Source organism: Lathamus discolor, chromosome 3 (assembly GCF_037157495.1).
Source record: "Lathamus discolor isolate bLatDis1 chromosome 3, bLatDis1.hap1, whole genome shotgun sequence".
NCBI lineage: Eukaryota > Metazoa > Chordata > Aves > Psittaciformes > Psittacidae > Lathamus > Lathamus discolor.
In genome coordinates this window covers 44,527,053-44,548,131 of record NC_088886.1, presented here as the reverse complement: position 1 = coordinate 44,548,131, position 21,079 = coordinate 44,527,053, and the positions used below count along the sequence as shown (strand labels likewise).

At 40.9% G+C, this 21,079-nt stretch overlaps 1 protein-coding gene across 5 annotated transcripts in view; it reads right to left on the bottom strand.

The window, feature by feature from the left end:
* PID1 (phosphotyrosine interaction domain containing 1) overlaps positions 1-21,079 on the bottom strand; it is a 91,984-nt gene that overhangs the window by 47,864 nt on the left and 23,041 nt on the right. For 4 of the 5 annotated variants that reach the window (XM_065674957.1, XM_065674960.1, XM_065674959.1 and 1 more), the window contains exon 2: positions 7,997-8,143. In XM_065674957.1, the coding sequence (XP_065531029.1) occupies positions 7,997-8,143 (147 nt within the window). Of the gene's footprint in view, positions 1-7,996; positions 8,144-12,977; positions 12,999-21,079 lie in introns of those variants that run through there. The other variant, XM_065674958.1, reaches the window with a different exon arrangement.

Below are 21,079 nucleotides of genomic sequence, written 5' to 3'. Positions count from 1 at the left end.
CCCAGTAACAGTGCAGCAGCGCAGAGCCATTTGCTTAATCTTCAGATGGCCAGAGAAAAAATCTGGGGTTCGGGGACCAGTGAAGGGGAAAAGGCATGAGGCTGTAGTTGGCACAACCAAAACCACACTGTGTGGGCTCCTGGCTGTATGAAACTGAGAGGATGGTTCACCAATTTGGACATTTTCTGAATGTTGAGGGGCCTCCATGCCCTAGAGATGGGGAGCACACTGTCACCTGAAAGCTAAAACAATAATGTATTTGGCCACCGCCACAGCTGAGCTGATCAGGATGGGAGACAAGTGGCGCAGGTTGCATAGGACAGAAATGCTGGGCAAAACAACTTGGAGAGGTCTCCTCTGGAGGAAAATAAAAACCAAACAAAACCATCAAGCCAAAACACAAAGAAAAACAGTCTAAGTTTAGTGCAATGACAAATAAGAGCAGCAGCACAGCACTAATAAATCTGCTGCAGAGGCATCTGGGATAGAGTAGAAATGGGGTATTTTGCAAGCATATGGTAAGAGACAGTCCCACTGCAAGGACTTTGCAATCAAAATTAACAAGGCAGAAAACCAAAAATAAGCAGCAAGATCTGAGAAGACATTATTCCTAAATGAATCTCTTACACAAGGAATTAGAAACAGGCCTAGCAGGGCAATATTAAGACAATATTTTATTTATTTAATAAGTATCCCAATAAGAAACATTTTATTTCTATGGATCATAACCAGACCATGATCAGTATTACTCACTATTCATCCTATAAATTCATTAATTGCTTTTCCTGTGCAGACTAACTTTCAGTCTCTGCTATTCTGGTGTAAATCCTGTTCCCCAAAGCATCTTGAGACAGTTTCACATGCACAGAGTTTTATCAGTAGAGCCCACAGCTGATACATGCACTGTGTCTAATAGTGAAAGTTACTTTTGAGAAAAGAAGAAAAATAGAAGAAAGATGAAGACACAAAAAGGAAAATGAAAACTCTTGCCAGAGGCCAGCAAGGCCAGAAGAGCAGCAACAAGAACAAGCTGATCCAGTGGCTTTGGTGAAAGGGCACAGACCTACAACTGGAGGGCAGGCAGCGGGAATGGAGGGGCAACCCCTTGGTACTGCACAGGTTAAGGCCCCTCAGGCACTGCGCAGCTCTCCCAGAAAACACCTCAAATCCAGTTAACAAGTTGACACAAGTACAACATCAGGTGTGTCCCAGAGTTGCAATAGTCAAGTTCTGTGCTTAACTGCTGACACTACACTGTGCTAGGGAAGCCCAACCATGGCTGAGGCCCCTTCCTGCTGTACCAACCTCGAATGAACCCTACCGTAAACACCACACTGCAGCAAGGTTAGTAGAGGAACAATCTGCATTTTGAGTGAAGCAATTGAGCTATTCTGAAAGACCAAGCTCCATTTATATTTCTTGGCTATTTTTTAAGTCTCTATCAATGTGGGCAAGGTTTGATTTTAAAATGCCAGTAGCACTCTAACGTCACTTATGCAAATTGCTAAAGAAGACTTCCACCAATCTTCAGCTAAGATACACTATCACAGAAATTTCACAGAATCACAGAATCCCAAGGGTTGGAAGGGACCTCAAAAGATCATCTAGTCCAACCCCCCTGCAAGAGCAGGGTAACCTACAGTACATCACACAGGAACTTGTCCAGGCGGGCCTTGAATATCTCCAGTGTAGGAGACTCCACAACCCCCCTGGGCAACCTGTTCCAGTGCTCTGTCACTCTCACAGTAAAGAAGTTCTTCCTGATGTTAACGTGGAACTTCCTATGCTCCGGTTTACACCCATTGCCCCTTGTCCTATCACTGGATATCACTGAAAAAAGCCTAGCTCCATCATCCTGACACCCACCCTTTACATATTTGTAAACATTGATGAGGTCACCCCTCAGTCTCCTCTTCTCCAAGCTAAAGAGACCCAGCTCCCTCAGCCTCTCCTCATAAGGGAGATGCTCCACTCCCTTAATCATCTTTGTGGCTCTCCACTGGACTCCTTCAAGCAATTCCCTGTCCTTCTTGAACAGAGGGGCCCAGAACTGGACGCAATATTCCAGATGCGGCCTCACCAAGGCTGAGTAGAGGGGGAGGAGAACCTCTCTTGACCTACTAACCACACCCTTTCTAATGCACCCTAAGATGCCATTTGCCTTCTTGGCCGCAAGAGCACATTGCTGGCTCATGGTCATCCTCCTATCCACCAGGACCCCCAGGTCCCTTTCCCCTTCACTACTTTCCAGCAGGTCAACCCCCAACCTGTACTGGTACATGGGGTTGTTCTTCCCCAGATGCAAGACTCTACACTTGCCCTTGTTAGATTTCATCAAGTTTCTCCCCGCCCAACTCTCCAGCCTGTCCAGGTCTCGCTGAATGGCAGCACAGTCCTCTGGTGTGTCAGCCGCTCCTCCCAGTTTTGTGTCATCAGCAAACTTGCTGAGGGTGCACTCAGTTCCCTCATCCAGGTCATTGATGAAAATATTAAACAGCACCGGTCCCAGCACCGACCCCTGAGGAACTCCACTAGTCACAGACCTCCAGCTAGATTCTGTGCCATTGACCACAACTCTCTGCCTTCTTCCTTTCAACCAGTTCTCGATCCACCTCACTACTTGATCATCAAGCCCACACTTCCTTAGCATATCTATGAGGATGCTGTGGGAGACAGTATCAAATGCCTTACTGAAATCAAGAAAAACTACATCTACCGCTCTACCATCATCCCTCCACCTAGTCACTTCCTCATAGAAGGCTATAAGGTTGGTCATACATGACTTCCCCCTCATAAAACCATGTTGGCTGTTCTTAATGACCCCCTCATCCTTGATATGCCTAGTGATGGAGTCAAGAATAAGTTGTTCCATCACCTTTCCAGGGATGGAGGTAAGGCTGACCGGTCTATAATTACCCGGGTCCTCCTTCTTGCCCTTCTTATAGATTGGTGTGACCTTTGCCATCCGCCAATCCTCAGGCACCTCGCCCGTTTCCCACGACTTACCAAAGATGATGGAAAGTGGCCTAGCAATGACCTCCGCCAGCCCCCTCAGCACCCGTGGGTGCATTCCATCCGGACCCATCGATTTACAGATGTCCAGTTTACATAGCTGATCCCTAACCCAATCCTCATCTACCAAAGCAAACTCCTCCTTTGTCCTGACTCCTTCTGGGGCTATAGAAATCCGGGGCCCTCGGGGAGAGTCTGCAGGAGTAAAGACAGAGGCAAAGAAGGCATTCAGCACCTCTGCCTTCTTTACATCCTCTGTCTCCAGGGCACCCACTTCGTTCAGCAGTGGGCCTATATTGCCTCTTGTGTTAGTTTTATTTGCTATGTATTTGAAGAAGCCCTTTCTATTGTCTTTAACCCGACTAGCAAGATTGAGTTCCAAGGAGGCCTTAGCTGTCCTAATTGCCTCCCTACATCCTCTAACAACTGTCCTATATTCCTCCCAAGCGGCCAGCCCCTCCTTACATAATCCATAGATTCTCGTTTTCCACTTGAGTTTCAACATCATACCTTCCACAAAGCCTGAGTTAACAATCTCACCATCTCAATCCAATAAGACAGGCAAGCAATGAGTACCATGCCTGCAAACACTGTATCACTAATACATATTTTCCCATTTAATAAAAGCTTAGTCTTAAGAATGCAATTACTTGCAGTGTTTACTTTCCTCTCATCTCAGCCTTCCAGCTGCTGAGAAAAGCTTGTCCACTGGTGGGAACTGGAGGAATAAGATCGCCTAACCCAGGTGGATAACAACAAGCTACTGATTATTCAGCACTGACTTCACTTTGAAGAGCCTTCCAATAGAAAGATTAAAAAAAAGAATTCAATGAGAAGTTAAACCTATGACACCACTTCAAAAATCCCAGGCAGCATTTTTAACCTCTGTCCTTTCATATTACTGCAGCAGTGCTGGAAAAGCTACAGCAGAAGAGGGAGAGTCATTTAGGCAGTTCTATTCATGCCACCACCATAGCCCAAAGGGACAGAAATCAAGAAATATTAGAATCAGTATAAACCAATTAGGACATTAAGGAAGAATAAAACACACAGAACTGAAACCAAATCTGTTAAAAGGCACAGAGAAAGCACTCATTTCTGAGTAGAGAGCAACTTATTTTTTGGAGATACTCCAGATTTTCAGTTTCCATCTGGTTGTTCTTAGTGTTGTGATAAGGGAAGAGGGTTTCCAGCTGAAACACAAGAGTGCACAACATCTGACACGAAAGACCTACAAGCAGAACAGCCACAGTCTAATCAAAATCCTTAGGATCTAAACAAGAATAAACACATTTCTACATACACAAATATAAATCACAGCCATGTCTTCATACAGAAACATTCTCTATTTAAATAAAAACAAATTAGGAACCAGCTAGTAAGAACAAAGGACTTATTCTCACTCTTTTTTGTCCTTCCCCAGCAATGGGTGGTTTAGCTTAAGCTGATACTTACCATTCACAAGTATACAATTAGCCAGTTGGGTTTTATCATTCTTCGGAGCAGCTACTGACCTTAACACTTGGTGCTGTAGCATTCACAAATGCCATGTCCATTGCAGGGAAGAGGCAGGATGCATGTGGGTGCTCAACTGCGGCTGCCAGAGATGACAACCTTCTGGGCACTGCATCCCACTGCCCCGCTCTGGTGACCTCAGCTGGAGGAGGATGAGAAGCTGTGGTTTCTCTGGGGCCAGAGACCTAGCTCTCACCTAACATACACCATGGCTTAGACAAAAGCAAATTACCCCCCAGGAAAAACTCAAGAATCCAAATGCTTTATTTTACCCAGAAATCCTGCTCTGTTTTAAGCTGTCTGCTGATTGGGGCTGCGACAACAGAGTGCAGGGCTGTTTGCAAACAGGACTGGTGGGGAAAGGAGAGGAAGTGGGGCAAGAAGGTGCTCTTTGGGAACTACAGCCTTTGAGTGAATCCCTGTCTCACTGCAGAACCAGCACCACAAACCCCAAAACATATGTACCTAAAGCTCTGTGCTGCAAATCAGTGCCAATATTGCCTATTTGTCCTTTTAGTGAAATCATGCCCACAAGTCAAGAAGGGTGGGGACGGTGACAGCAGAGCCAGCCCAAGCAGGCAGGTGTAGATGCACAGTAACAGAAGGAACAAGTCTTTAGCCTCCTGCTGTAAGGAAAAAAATATTTTTAGGAAACATGATGGTAACAAAGTTGCATTGGATCTGGAATTGGACAGGAAAGAAAAGCTCTACAAATTTCTCAACCATTTAACTTTCCGAATTTTGTGGGGCTTCCCCCTAGACTACTTCAAGCAAGACATTTCTCTGCTATTCTTAACCCCATTCAATTGCAGAATGAGATTGGATCTCAGCAGCAAAGTTTTGTTTCTTTGGATTCAGCAGCAAACACCAAATGAAAGAGCAAAGAGAAGCCTGTCTCACAGTGGAAGGAAAACGAAAAGAGCAATTGCATAAGAAAACCAATGCCCAGACCTCTGAACAGCAAAGCAATTGCATGTGTCAAATTCCCATAACAAGATGGTGCCAGCTGAGGCTTATGTTAAAACTGTGCAATAAAATTAGATGTCTGGAGCCTCTGTCAGAAGAATGATGCTATCTCATTAATGGGATTACATTGAAAAATTGGAGGGATTTCAGTCAAGAGGAATAAAATGATTAAGGATCAAAAGAGTGTGACTCATAAAAGAAAGCGAAAACTGAATGCTGTGCTCCTGCCTGAAAAGCCGACGTCTCAGAACCGGAGAGGCTCAGTGGTACCAGCCTTGGTGACACCACAGCATCTCCCCCTCCCTTACACCTGGAATAACAGTGTAGATCAGACCCCACCGAGTGAAAACTCATATTACAAAATACTGGCTTTGGTATGGCAACATTATTATTGTATCACTCGTCAAGAAACTAATAAGCAGAGGGAGAAGAGGAGAAGGTAGCTAATTACTTATAAACAGCTGGAGGATAGAGGCCCCATAAGAGAATATATTTTGACAAAGAAAACATAAAAATAAGGGGGGGGGGGGAAGAAAGAGATTGCAACTACAGACACTGGGTAAAATCAGAGCTTTTCAGTTAATGACTGGAGAGGATTTCTTAGCCAGAGGAGCAACATACGTGCAGAATCGTCTTCCCAAGGTATTTCCCACTGCATATCACAACTGAAGAGGGTTGGCCACCCCCCCAAAACCACCACTGTGAGACTCCAGCACTGGCAGGGGTGAACTAGATATCAGGGGAAGGGAAGAAAGTGAAACAGTGCAAGCAGGAAAAGGGGAGAGTGGTGGGAGCAGATGTTCCTAGTCACCACTATGCTACATCACAGGAAAAATAAATGAATAAATAAAAGAGATCTCTAAATATAGAATGAGATTCTCTTCACTGAGGGGTTCAACATCTCTCTGCAATCCATCTTTTCCAGTTGAAGAACTGTAGGTTAAGTAAAAAAATTCATTTAAATTCTACACACATTCACAGATAAACTGATTTCAGAAAGTATTATTATGTCTGAACTCTAACTAGGGGTGAAAACAACCTACTTTGTGATCCATTTTTTTTATGATAGCTAATATTCTCTAAAAATTCATTAAGTGCCAACATAAAGGACAAAACACATCACCATGGAAGAGCAGATGATATGAGCTACCATATAAAGCATATTAGGGTCACTTGCACTGCATTCCTCTGTGTCAGCACAGGGTAGAACTGCTTCAACACCCAGCAGCAGCCTGTTTCTTGGCTACTGTGAGAGGCAAAATTCAAACAAAAATGACACTTCCCAAGAAGGTTTACTGCGGAAGTGCCCAAGCAAAGCCCTTCCTTCACAGCACGCACACAGCTCCTGCTATCCACACAGTATGCCAAGAGAAGCAGGGAAACACACTAGGAATCAATTTCTTCAACCCCATCTCATTCACATCGGATCATCCAACAAGGAAAAGTGCACATGCAGGCATGTGTGTATACACACTGGCAGGGGAGGTAGTTAGGACATTTAATTGCACTTTGGACCTTTTCCAGTGCACATACCATCAGGCAACTGCTCTTCTAGAGCTGACACTTTACAGAGCAGTGGAGGCTGAAGCCCAGTCCTCTCCATTTTCACTAAGACCATCAAGGGCAGGTGGATATTCCCTACAACTGACAGTTGGGCTGGGTGAAGAGGACTTGGCTGCCAAGCCCCACCTCAGTATGCAAGGTTGCCCATGACTCTGCAAGGCTACCCATGGCTCTGCAAGGCTAAGTGAGCTCTGCCACCAAGAAAAATGGCTCCAAGAAAAGATGCAAACAAAGCAGATTTGTTTGCTATTTTCACATGGTTTCTTACCACAGAAGAACATACTCAAGGCTCTTAACCCATTAAACTTTAAAGAGCAGCTTTTTCTGAAGCTGTGCTGTAACATAACTGGGCAAATGCAAACTGCTGCTTAACCAAATCAAGGTCCAAGATTCCTTCCCACGTCTTTTTCTCTTTCTTAAAAAAAAAAAAAAAAAAAAAAAAAAAGCAAACAAAAACCCACAAAAAACAAAAAACGTGAAACTAACCTCAAGTTTTAAGTTGCAACCTTATTTCAGTAGGTATATACCTCTGTTAGTACAGGTTGTTAACCTTATTTCAGTAGGTATATACCTCTGTTAGTACAGGTTGTTAAATGTAAATACACAGCATTTGGCCTTCATCTCCCATCTCAGCACTAGCATTTATAAAAACAATGACAGTATTTATAACAAGCAATGTTCATTGCAGGCTCTTAGAAATCCTCTATAATTTGCACTGTGCCACGTAACTCACAACTTTTTATCCTGAAGCCCAAAATTTCTGGTCAGAAATACCAAACAACTTTTTTGATTTAGAAACTTTATAGTACTAGTAGCAGTTAATGGGGTTTTCAGAACAACAAGAGGGACCATGTTGGTTACTTTGGGTTCTTTAGAGCCCTCAGATGCACATGGGACATCTCCAAGTGGTCTTATTCCTTAACGTTATACTCGCAAGTACCTTGCATCCAGTGTGACTCCGGGTCTTCATGAGGGGAGTTGTGGTGCACAGCTCAATGGCTTCTGGTTCATGGAAGATCACTGTCGGAAGAGGGTCTTTCCGAAGAGTTAGGACATTCAACTTAGTCTTTAACATGGTCTGAAAGTGCTAAACAGAAAGAAAAGCAATTATCTCCAGTTCTAGTGCAGAAAAGTGAGAGTTAACAGTTGGATATGTCTGCATGTTACATTTGCTGTTCAGCGTCTTGGAGGTTTCCATGGGGAGAGTTAAAGTTTTATAATGTAAGACAGGGAACATACAGAATTACTATTAGCAATGTGAAGACTGTAAAAAAAAAAAAAAAAAAAAAGACGATTCATTAGAATCCATGTATGTCCCAAAAAGGGTCTAAATTCAACCTCTGATCACTCCCAGGCATAATGTAAAGCTGCTCACAGACCTAGTTCCTCTACTAATGACCATATCAAGGAAAGAACAGGGGATCAAAGAACATTCAAAGAACTATGGATTCATCCATTCTTGTTTTCTTTCCTCTGTACTTAAATCTCATCCCACTGACCTTTGCAGATGTTATTGTTCCCACTGAGTTGAATGCCTCATCAGTTTGCCTTTAGCATGTGAATTTTAAATTCTCTTCCTTTGTAAGCAATAGTTGCTCTAGTCTCCAATGTAAATGCCACTACTGGTACTAATAAATAGATATCATTCAAAACTTCTCACTTGCTATAATACACAAGAAATAACTCCCCAGGCTTGGGTGAAGAACAATCCAAGTGGACAGGAATGTCACTGAATGAAAAGTTTCTCAGCAATTGCTTAGAGTGATGAAAGCCAGCCCTTGAAAGATTTCCAAATCAATTTTGTGGAACCAGGGGAGTTACAGAGATTTTTCAACATTTAGATGTTTCTTTGAACTGATCTTCATTTGAGAAACTGAACATTTTCACTTGCTACTATGTATCTTAGGAGAAAAATTTGCAGATACGAAGGAAATCAATGTAGTATTCACAGCTAGTAACATACTACAGCACTGTCTAAATAAATGTGCATTTATTAAAGCTCCATAATATAACTTTTATAAATCAGCAGCTATTTGACATAAGTGCAATGACTCCAGATCACTTTCATCAAAACCAAACCATTTGTTCTGTCTTCTGATGGGAGATTCTTAACTTATTTTGCAGTCCCCCTTTCCTCAACAAGGCAGACAAACACTACAGGGTCTGGCTTGCAGGCAGAGAGATGCTAAGTGATTTCCCAGAACTGTACAAGAAGTCTTTATCAGAGCTAGAAAATCAACTCAGGTCCTTGCTTTTCAATCCTATGCCTTAAGTGAGGAAAGTGCGTATTAAATATTTTATTTATACACAGAGGATGAATCAACTATCTAGATATTATGCACTTTCATATGGATTTTTTTAGATTCAAGTATTCCACTGAAAATGCATGAGATTTTCTTGGAAAAAACTTCCTACTTAAGTCATAAATACTTTACCATTAGCTAACTGAAAGCCTATTAATACACTTCTAAAACAATTTAATCCTTAGCTCATCAGTATTTATGTCTAATAATTATTGTGATACTGGATCCACAGCACCTTAAAGACTCTCATAAGCATATTCAAGGCATAAACACTAACAGCCTGTGAAAATAGTACTTGTTTTCCTACCTCACACATGAAGTTGCAGGCTGTTAGAGCAATACTTTATGGCCTATGTCCTGTTTGTGAAAACATTCAAGTTTCCATCCCAGTGAAAAAATCTACTTATATTATTTTTCATCTGGCTCATATTACATTTTATCCCATTCACTCTCTCCTGAGCACAGCTCCAACAAAAGACTACTCCATTTGAGATGATTATACATGAAAGAATATTTGTTGACACATGTTTCTGAAGATAACAGCACTTTGCCAGCCAGGATTACTAAATTTACTGAGAAAACCTATTTAATTTAAACCTTTCAGTTGCGATTAACAGCCTTTTGCTCTGAATTTCCTAGGCTTTTCTGGTGAAGTTGTTAGCAAAGGCTAAACAACAGAAAACCAGATGTGATGAGGGTAAAGCAAGCTTAAAGTTTGAGATCCTGAGTTTGAAGTAGCATCGCTGATTACCAACCACAGCACTGGGCTTGCTGGTCCCATAAACTAATCACTGTCTACTACAACTGTAGCCCTCTCTACTAGTGTGACTTGCTTTTACACATAGGCTCTAAGTCTGTGCTAACTTGCTGCAGAAGTGGTATTTCTTGAGGAGGAAGTGCAGAAGGAGAGGGTGCTGAAGACCTGCCGTGCCCAGGTCACGGCAATTCCCCATCTGTAACTGGCCTCTTTTCAAGCATGGGGAAATGTTGTGTCCAAGGTCATCTGCTGCCTTGGGCATGCAGGTGATGGGAGGGGAAGGCAGAAGTGGAAAATTTAATAAATTTATTTTTAACCTGAAGTGGTATTATTTTGCTGGTGGATAAGTCTGGATCAAAGCAGAGATAATGGTCACAAAATATTAGGTTCAAGAAGATCCTGTCTCAGCATTTAACTTCTCCCTCCCTCCATGCTGAAAGAGCTTCATTTCCCTAGGTGATCTGTTTACAGAGGTTCTCAAATAAAGAACACTGCTTCCATTAGATACTCAATAGATGGAAAAAACTCCATTTAGCTTCTCTCACCACTAAGTCTGGATCTCTGAAGTGGTGGTTCTCTTCTGCTAACATCAATATCAACTTCAGTGGAATTACTGACAGAGAGAGTAAAATTTGACTAAAACCAAGGAAAACTATAACAATGAGCTACTTTTTTTCATGTTGTAACAACCACATATACAGTCTTAAACAAGGAAAAGACTACTCTCTGCCTTACAAAGGCAATTCAATACTTGTATGAGCAGCAAGTTGGAGTGGTTGGGTGCCAAAAACACTAGAGCACAATTGGCAGCAAACAGATAATTAGTTGCCAGAGAAGTGCAGGACGGATTGGGGGTGGACACAGAAATAGCCTTTTGCTTTGGACTGCATGGCTAGTGCAGACAGCACTGTGCTCCCTGCACACAGGTCATATGACAGCTGCCATAAGAAAATCAAGTCCTGCCAGAAGACATCATGCAGCGAGCCCCCAAATAAGCAAGTTATTTAAACACATGCCTAACTTTCACTATGTGAGCAGTCCCAGTGAAGCACACGTGGGTAGTCAATGGGATTATTCATGTGCTTTACGCCAAGAACAGGATAAAGTGCTTCGCTCAACCCATTTCTTAGTTTCCACTCCAAACTGGCATCTCCTGCAGAAACTGTTGGCAAATGCTGACCTATAACAGTAGCCAATGTATTTTTTGAGAAGATGCATTAGCTCTCTGCTGCTGTGAACCCAGAATATTTCTTGAAAGTGCTTTAAGTTCACTAGGCTCCTGAAAAGCATGACTTTGGCAATTCACTGAAAAAAGGTTCAGGGAACATTATACTGTTCACATTTTACGTGCCAGAACTACTGGGTTCATTTGGTAGTGCTTATACTGAAAATCATCAAAAGCAGATATTCTTAACAGACATGACTGTAACAACAATTCAAAACTGTACATTATTCATCCTTTTATCTATTTAGATGGTGCTACTGTTATACACTTCACATTTGAAAGATGCAAGGAACAACATAACAGTAAGAAACTGGCAGCAAGTTTCAAAATTCCTTGAGCAAAAAAAATACTTTAATCACCAATGAAAGGATGAGAGCTGTAATTAGTATTGTATTTTCCTATTTGCTGAACACGAAATAATTCAAAGTAAAATTTGCTGAACATGGAATAATTCAGAGTACAATTTAAGCAAAGCCCCTAATAACATTGGAAAATTATCCTAATAAAAACCCATCGTTTTGCTTTTTCAAGGATTCAAGTTCCATCATTTTCTTTTGCTTAGTTTACCAGTTTTAATGGCATCCTCTCCCTCTATATTTTCTTTTATAGAAGAAAATTAAAGCGTGTATAACTGGTAGTGCAAACCCATAACAGGCCAAGACTGCCACTACAGAGATTATACTTGCCTTCTTTGTGACCTTCAAAGTCAAAATTAAATCAACTTTCAATGAAAATGCTGTTATCACTAACCCACTTAGCTTCAGGTTGATTGAACATAAGAATCAAGATTTCTAAATTGCTTTCAATGTATACTTTGTTTTCAGCTCAACAGTCACACATTAACTCTAGATTACCTATTTCACAGCATTTAGTTTTCAAATTTCAGGGGCTATATATTTAGTTCAGGCAAATTTCTATTGCTGTTAAAACTAAAAATTAACAGCATCTGGGTTTTGGTTAAGTTTGTCAGCAAAAATGCAGTCACTGTCATAATTCAGGCGAAATGTCTTGCAGAAAACAACTGTGATTCCCTACAATTAAACATGCTTTGGAAAAGTGTGCACTGACAATTTGTAATAATAATGCTTAATACTTCTGCTAAATTCTTCATCTTCAGGTCTTAACTAAACAGTCACTGCTGTTCACAATATTGACTACTCAGCAGCCAAGACTGGACCCAGTGGATCTTTTAATTTTCATGATGGAAATAAAATAAAAACTCAAATTCAATAAATTTAAGAAAGGCTTATATATTGGATGTGAATATAAAAGTAACTGTCAAGAAAGAGGGGAAACGTAATCTGTAATCCAGCAATAGGGGATGACCAAAATGAACACAGTTTAAAGGCTAATCGGGCTGTGGTATTGCGAACGTTAACAGTCTTCAGCACCTTTTGGGACAAGCTCTCAGCCCCCATCTCTTAATATCAGCATTACAACCAAGACAAAACTGCATAAACTGTCCTAATTGTTTCCAGATATGACTTGTATGTGGCCAAATTTTGCCAAAGACACACATTGAATGCAAACCCCAAAATGATACTATGTTGACTTGTGAAAACCAGTTATTCTAATACTTCAAAGCCTCTGAAAGAGCAGTTTGCCAGAATGAGAAGCAGTTGTCTGGGCAACTCACCCTTCTACAACACCTACAAAGGACTTCCCAGATGAAATCCACATTAAAGCATCAGCAAGAGATCAGTCCCCAGCAAACAACCTCTATACTTTACTACTTCAGTGCAAGTACTTCCTCTGCCTTTGAAATCCATTTAGTTCTGGACTGAAACCAAAACTTCTCACCAGCATCCCACAGCAGCCTAGGAGAAAGTGAAAGACAAAACCAAGTGCAATGAACTGCTGGAGAATTTTAGAATGTCCAAATGTCCCTTTTCTCCTGTTCCCAGTGGAATTTGACTACCAGTGTATCCAGTCTGTAGCTACAAGACCACTCTTTTACTCATGATCAGAGATGACAACATAGCAGTGCTTTAGCAATATGGTTACATCATCAGTGACATGAGCACAGCTGTGACCCGAGGACCACGCCATCCCAAGCCCAAGAATTCTGACACATACGAAAACCAATCCATTTCAAGGCTTTGTTTTGTTTAAAGCAAATGTTATCCAGTACAGATGTCACATCTGATCCATTTCTTGTTAATAAAATATTGCTAATACAGTTTAAATACTTTCCCTCCCCCATATTTTTTTACTGTATTTATCCCTAACTAGCAGTTCATATAAACACGGTACTGAACACTACAATAAAACCCTCAATGGAGGGGATGGAAGCACTTATCAGAGTCAGAAATCATCTCATCAGCCACCTGCTCTATAACACAAAACTGACTGGCATGCACAAATCCAATATCACGTCAAGACTCTTTATTCTCAAGCAGATCTGAACCCAAGTAATCTTCTTGAAACCAATCCAGCTCCAGAAATCTGGTTATAAAAAGTTTATCTTATCTAGCATGTCGAGAGCTGTATTTTGCCAGCCTATCAAACCCAATCTCTTCAATCTCTTTCAGGTAACAGATGCTATTTAGGTGAAAAAACAGATAATTATGTCTGAAATCATGTCTCTCAATCACAACAAAATGGCAGCAGGCACAACGGTGAGACAGACTTGCCTGCAAACAACCTGTGACACATTCTGGAAGTAGAGGAACTCGGGCAGGCCCATGGCACAGCTTGGCACAACTCAGTATGCCTGTATAGTTGTACATCAGAACTGAACCAGTGCTTGCCACCATTTCTCCCCTCATGTCCCCCTGCTCATACCAACCCTCACCAGATAGCATAGAAGAGAGATCAGAGGGGTCAGAGGGAGAGTTTTGGCACAGAAAAAAAGTAATCACATTTGCATGGGTAAACTCAAGTCTGTATGACCAAGCAGAAAACAGCATCAGAGCAAGCAAGGTGCAAGACTGGGGAAAGTGCCAGGAGAGGCAGCACCCAATTGGATGCAAGTAACGCTGCCTACTACCAGACACAGAGACCCTCCAGGACTTCTGCCATTACTGACCATAACAAGGCATTGAGGACAAAGCTCTGATGGAAAAACCAATAATATACAGAAAAAAAAAGACAGATGAAAGAAAGGGGGACTCTGAAGACAGAAAAGCATAGCAAGGACACAGGGAACATTATTAGAATGGCAAGACCAACTGCAGTGTATGTTACTGATGAAATCAAAAACAGTTGGGTGTCAAAAAGCCTTTCAGCAAAGATGCCACTGGATCTTTGCGTGCAAGTATGAGAGTTATTCCATCTCACTCAAATACCATTTTCTTGAGAAATATTCTTCTTCCTGCACTGTTAAGATGTATTTCTTAAAAAGCACACCACTGTCAAGATTTCACAAATAAAACTTGCGCTCCCTATCAACAGGCCTGATCACACAGCTGCCTTTATGATGATGCTCACATTGCCTTGTTTTCTTACAAGTTTAAAGAATTTCTGTTTCCTCACAATTTAATTCATGTGAAACGTTTTGTTCTCAGACCCTGTGTACTTTGAGTTTGCTCTGGCTGGATGCCTCCGTTCTGTTGCCAAGCTTATGCGATTCCAATCAGCAGGATCACTGCCCAAACAAAACACAATCCCAGATACAAACACCCTCCAAACTGCGGGGAACTTCAGAGCCAGATGAGATTTTCATGACTGATCCTCTAACATCTCTCTACACTCAGCCACACTAAACCCCCCAACCTAAGCAAATCTGAATATACAGGATATTCAGAGACTAGTTCCAATTTAGCCATAATTGCTCAAAACCTGAAGTCCCATTACAGAGATTCACATTCGAGTAAGGAGAAGTCAGTATTTCAGGACACTCATAGTCATGAATATAAAATAAGACCTCCCTAAAATGTCTTTGGAGGAGGTAAAAGAAATGACAGTACTACAATAAAAAGTTCTCTGATCAGTCTCTATGTTACAGTACCTAAATTCCCAGTCCATTATTTCAGTAGAAATTAGGCATATGGATAGAACATGAGCATCTAAATACGTCTGTTTGGATTTGGGTTTTTACAGTTTATTATCTTCTGATGACTGTTAAATACATTTTTAAATGAGTTGTAGTTTCCCACATCTGATGCTCATGGCATATATTTTATACCATAATATTTTTTTTAGCATCAACAGAAATAAAACATAATAATTTTCACCAATGTATCAACTGAACTGCTCTCATAAATAATTGCTTTCCAAACTTTTGGCCCCAGAAATCAGTGTTAACTCTCAAATTTTAGTAACTTTATCACAACTGAACCAGCTTCCATGCCACCCAAACCCAATTAAGATAGCTTTGTTGTGTATTTTATTAAATGCAATCATTGCAAATCTCATTGATATTTAGATTTATATTTTATATATACATTTTATATTTACATTTATAAATGTAAATATCATTTATACTTGCAGTAACAACTGCCTTTTTCTTCCATCCCATCCCTGATGATGCTGGTTTTCAAACTGCACTGCGAAGTTCAGCAACCAAGATCTGCCTGGGAAGCACAGCTCCGTTACACAGCACTAAAGGAAGCTAAAGTCATCCCCATTATCTGCTGTTCATCTTCTCATCACCAGAGCAGCAGTACCTCCCCAAAAGCATTGTGTCTGTATGCAAGCCTCGAATTTTAAACCAGGTTACAATTTCGAAAGTACCAATATGCCAGAATTTCTCTGTGCAAGCAGAGGTATTTATCAGCCCCAGCATTTTTCAGGACAAATGGGCAGTCGAGATACAAGCCCAAGACAAGACAAATGGTTAACAAAAAAAAAAAAAAAAAAGAAGAGTGGAAATAAATTAGAAATGGGAACTGACACGAAGAAAAAGAACAAAATAGCACACGCAGCAGCACAGATATGTCAAGTTCATTCACTTTGATTTTGAGCTGACCCCTTAGCTGCTTTCCAACATATTCTTCCCCTAACATGAGTTTCCAGTAGATGTATTATTTGGTGTAGTTGGCCCAATATTAAAACAATGGAATCCTGCAGCATGAAGGCGGCTGTTGCGTTTTCAATTTGCTCTTGGAGGCTTTCCAATAATTTCTGTGTCAGAGGATGTTTTAAAAAGTTCTTTCTCCTCACTCTGTGCCTGGCAGAGCAAGCCCATCTCATACAATACCTGCCAGACAGCCACAGCATTCCCTAATACAGCCCTTTCAAAACTAGCATTTCACTCTCTCACTCTTCTTCAGTTTTTGCCATGAATCAGTAACTTGTTTAGTTATGTATTTCAGTGACCTCTCTCTTCCCTTTCTAAGACGTGTTCTCTGAGACTGGATGACATAGGTGCCTGTTACGAACAGGGAATTTGTACCGATTATTTGCTAAAGGTATCACTGTGCCAAACACCATACAGAAACAAAGGGTAAAAAATCTGGAAAAAAAAAATTAAAAAGAAAAGAAAGAAAAAAGCTAATGTATTGCTTAAATATAAACCAAATTAACTTCTGGTCTAATGAATTACTCTATTTACAGCTACAAGATAATGAGAACCCACTCCTTCCTCTAAAGCCATCCATTTTATCACTGAGGTCTTTGATGCTGATTTACAGCACTGCCTTTTCCAGGTCTGAAACACCTCCAGGATTTAAGCAAGCATTCCTGAGGGTCTTGGGGAAGGAGTCCTCTTACTTCCCACGGACACAAGCCATCTCTAAGTGAACAGATCTACTTCTTCAGCAAGTCAGCCATTTTGGAAAGCTTCCATCAGAGGGCATCCCCCCAAAACCCTGCAGAAAGCAAAGAAGCCTGATGGTTTCAGCCTTCCCTCTCTCCACACATCGGCATGAGCAGCATCAGCACAAGCTTCAGAGCATCTCCAGAGGAACTATGATTGGCTAGCACTGCTAGCGCATCACATGTACCTTCCCCAAGGAGACTTTCCCAGGCCTAACTACACTCACAGGCATTTAATGTCGTGCAGTATTACTCCTTTCATGCCTCCACCAGCAAATTATTCAGCATGAGGGAACTCTGCCAGGATTTATATCTATGCAAACTTCTGAGCAGGTGATGCAAGATACAGAGAAAAACTGGGTCCCACTGCAATGCAACTGCATAACCACTATTCCCAGGGGGACTTCACATGGTAGGTCTTTCCACTACTCAAAGCTGTGAATAAAAGTAGCTCATCAGAGAGCCTACATCAGGAATAAGGAAGCCTATAGAAAGTGATCAAAAATACTCTTCTACAAAGCATCTCATTAATTCAGCAAAGCTCAAGAGTTGGATAATTGACAGGATTTGTACCAAGGAACCTTTACAAAAGAAAATCAAACCAACTCATTTACATTCCCGCTTCTCCTGCAACTACCCTACTGGTTAAACTGAGCCAAAGCAGCCAGATGCAAAATCGCTCTCTTTTTTTCCAGTGGAGAATGAGTCAAGTGGCTGAGGAGAGCGTTGCCCTTTGCTGGGGCTAAGCTAAGGCACCCGCGGACAGGACAGCCCTGTCATATCCACATCCTCCAGTTATAGAGGTTAAACCTGCATGGTGTTTTCAAGGTTTTTCAAAGTAACTAAGCTTTTCTGATGTTTCCATTTCTCTGATTTTCAAAGGACAAGTTCCTTAGTGCTCGGCAAGAAGGGAGATTAAGCTTCCAAGTTCCCGCAATTTAAGTGCCCAAACCCAGACATACTCAGAAACTCCAGCTTCTCTGGAGGTAAAACCTCAGTTTCTTCTTCTTTACTTGTCAGCAAAGTCCATACAATTTTGCAGAAGCTTAACTAATCCCTCAGCTGGGTATAAAGTTTCAAAATGCTAGTGCTTATACACATGTATTCATATCTACAGTTCTTAGAACGAAGAAAAAAACAAAAGCAAATCCCTCCAGAAAATAAATAAAATATGCACCATGAGATCCAACCAGATGCCCTTATTCCCCCAAGGCATGGTTAATATACTATCTGCCACTACATATGGGACCAATTAAAAAGAGCTAGCTCCTCACACAGGCGCTGCAGCGTCACTCTGGAGGAATCCGCAATTGATTAAACAAACTGAAATAATTCCACTCTGGAAACACGTGCTCATTCATAACCAAATCCCAGTCTTTAGGAATCCCATATGCCATGAAAAAAACCCATCCCTGCTTCCACAGAAATCTGTGGCAAAACAAATCTGAAGTTCAACAGGAACAGAACTTTACTCATCTTTACTGCTGCTTTACATGTGCTACTACATGAAGAATTACTACTACTTTTCAAGGTACTAACTTAATTGCTATTTCAGTTTTATAATTGAGTCAGCAATGAAACGAGGAGCATCAAGTGATGGAGATGCTAAACTGTTTAACTGCAGAAAACAGAAGAGCTCAAAACTATCCAAGTGTTGCCTTCCAGCAAGACCAGCAAAATTGGAAGACTTCAGGCCTGTACAAGCATTATCATTCAATCTCCTTACGCTGTGAAAGCTACTTCCTCTTTTTCTAGTAATTATACTCTCACTTTTGTCCACTCTGCTCGAAACTTTGTCCAACACAATGACTTGTAGATTTTCCACACAGAAAACAGCAGAAGAATAAACAATCCCCCAAAGCAACAGAGGAACATCCTTTTACTCAGTACAGTCTCAACCTTTTTTCCCTCCATTGATTCCTGACCACCTTAAATACCATCCATTCTCAGCCACTTCACAATTTAAATAATTTTCTGTTGAAAAAAAACAAGTTTGGCTCAACTTCGAGAAATGAATTTGCAGGAGAAACAGGAATGTACATGGGAGGTGTTTTTATCATTATTATTATTATTAAATGTTTCCTGGTGCAAACCCTGACAATTACTGCAAACAATATTTTAACGTTGTTTCAGGCTTAGGAGAACTTCAATAATACAGAACATCAACATCCAGGAAAAAGGGCCTGGGCTCTTAAGGCCCTGAACTTCTCCAGATGCAGATCTAATGTATGTTCCTGTAACACAGCATGATCGAAGTATTCTGAATAGCCATGACAGCTACGGTCTCCACTATATCTGCATTGCACAGCTAGTTAAACATACGTGAAAGAACCAACAAAATCAATATAAATGAGCTGCCTGCCCAGCATTTCCCCACTGTCTTCTTCCTTTGCCCCATTCAATTTAATTTAGAAGCTTTACTGATGTGGTTATTTCAGCATCTCTCAAAGCACACAGGACTGTAATTCTACAGGAGATGTTAACAAGGTGACTTTTATCAGACTTGATGCATCTGAAATATAAATTATTTACCCTGAAAGAGAAGGGAGTGAAAGAATTTAGGGGCTTCTGATAAGATATTGAAGTATTTAATCTTGGGAATGCCAATTGGTCATTCCTCTGGGGAAAAAAAAAAAGTTTCAAGACTAATATTTAATTATAAAAAAAACATGTATTTGGCTGAAAAAACCCACATAACTGTGATGCAAAAATGTTTGAGCAGCTTTACAAATTCAGTCTTCTATAATTATACCAAGACTGTTAAAAATTCTACTTTGACAACCACCACCACAAATACATAATTGTCAAAATAAATCCAGTAGATTAACAGGCAAAAATGTGTCTTCTACAGCTTAATCTTGTGACAATGTTTTTTACAACATGCCTCTGCCCAGATTTGCAGTTTTTGTTATTTACGTTCTGACCACTAAGCATAAGGGTTATCGACATTATAATTAATTTTTTATACTTTTTTACACTTATAGCTATTTGCATATATAATGTCCATACAGGTCTGACAAAAAAATTGGCAAGCTGAACTAAGTTATGTCAATGACAGTAATATGGCCGAAAAGGGGGGTGAGGGGAAGCCCAAGAGCAAATACGAGGCAGATGGATTCAATATGAAACTCCAATGCCACTTCTGTATTAGCCAGACACAATTCTGTAATGGAAAAAGAATACGTAGAAGACTTTTTAAGGGAATGGGGCAAGTTTCCTTCCACAAATACTTCTAGGGAAAGTAACTGTCTAGCTCACAGGATTTATTCCTGTTTCTTACCTTTGCAAAGCAAGGATCATTTAGGAAGCAATTAAAGTAAATACCAACCCCTGAGCTAGGATCATCCAGGCCAATTACTCAGATGGAGCACCACCATCATAGAGGAACTGCAGTGGAGGGCTTCTCTCAGTAAAGCTACATGGTATACAGGGAACAATGCAACAGCTACACAAGACTTCTGTCTCATCACCACTCACTTCCATCAGTTTTCATTTTCATTTCCATCGGCTGCTGAGATCTTCAGGACTGCCCACTGCATAGCATCTCTACCTACACATTAGTCAAGAACACTCAGCACAAAACGTTCCCTGTGGGCACAAAATCAGGCTCTGCTTTTAGGTCTCCACTTGGGAAGTCAGAGGGCAGTCAGACCTAAATGCCCAAAACAAACACTTCTCTTCCTGAGGGCTGATTCTGAGCTAGATGACAGAGGGCTGTTTTCTTGCTTTCCAAATATTACCATTATTTACAAGAAAGCAAAAGTGTGACGTTTTAATCCAGCAGCAAAGCTTGAAACAGATAACCTCAGAAGTAAAAAGTCTGTGCAAACTGTTAACTGAAGTCACAGAATCTGAGAGGGGACTTTTAACTCCATGTTAATTTATTACTGCTAATTCTGCTCTGACCTTTAATCCAACTACACTATTTTCAGTATTAGATGGCTTTAAGGAGAAGAAGGTTTCCTTGTTTGATTTTTATTCAATTTTGGATCCCAGGTTCTCTGTCTTGAACAGATTTTCAAATGACGTTAGAAAATCCTC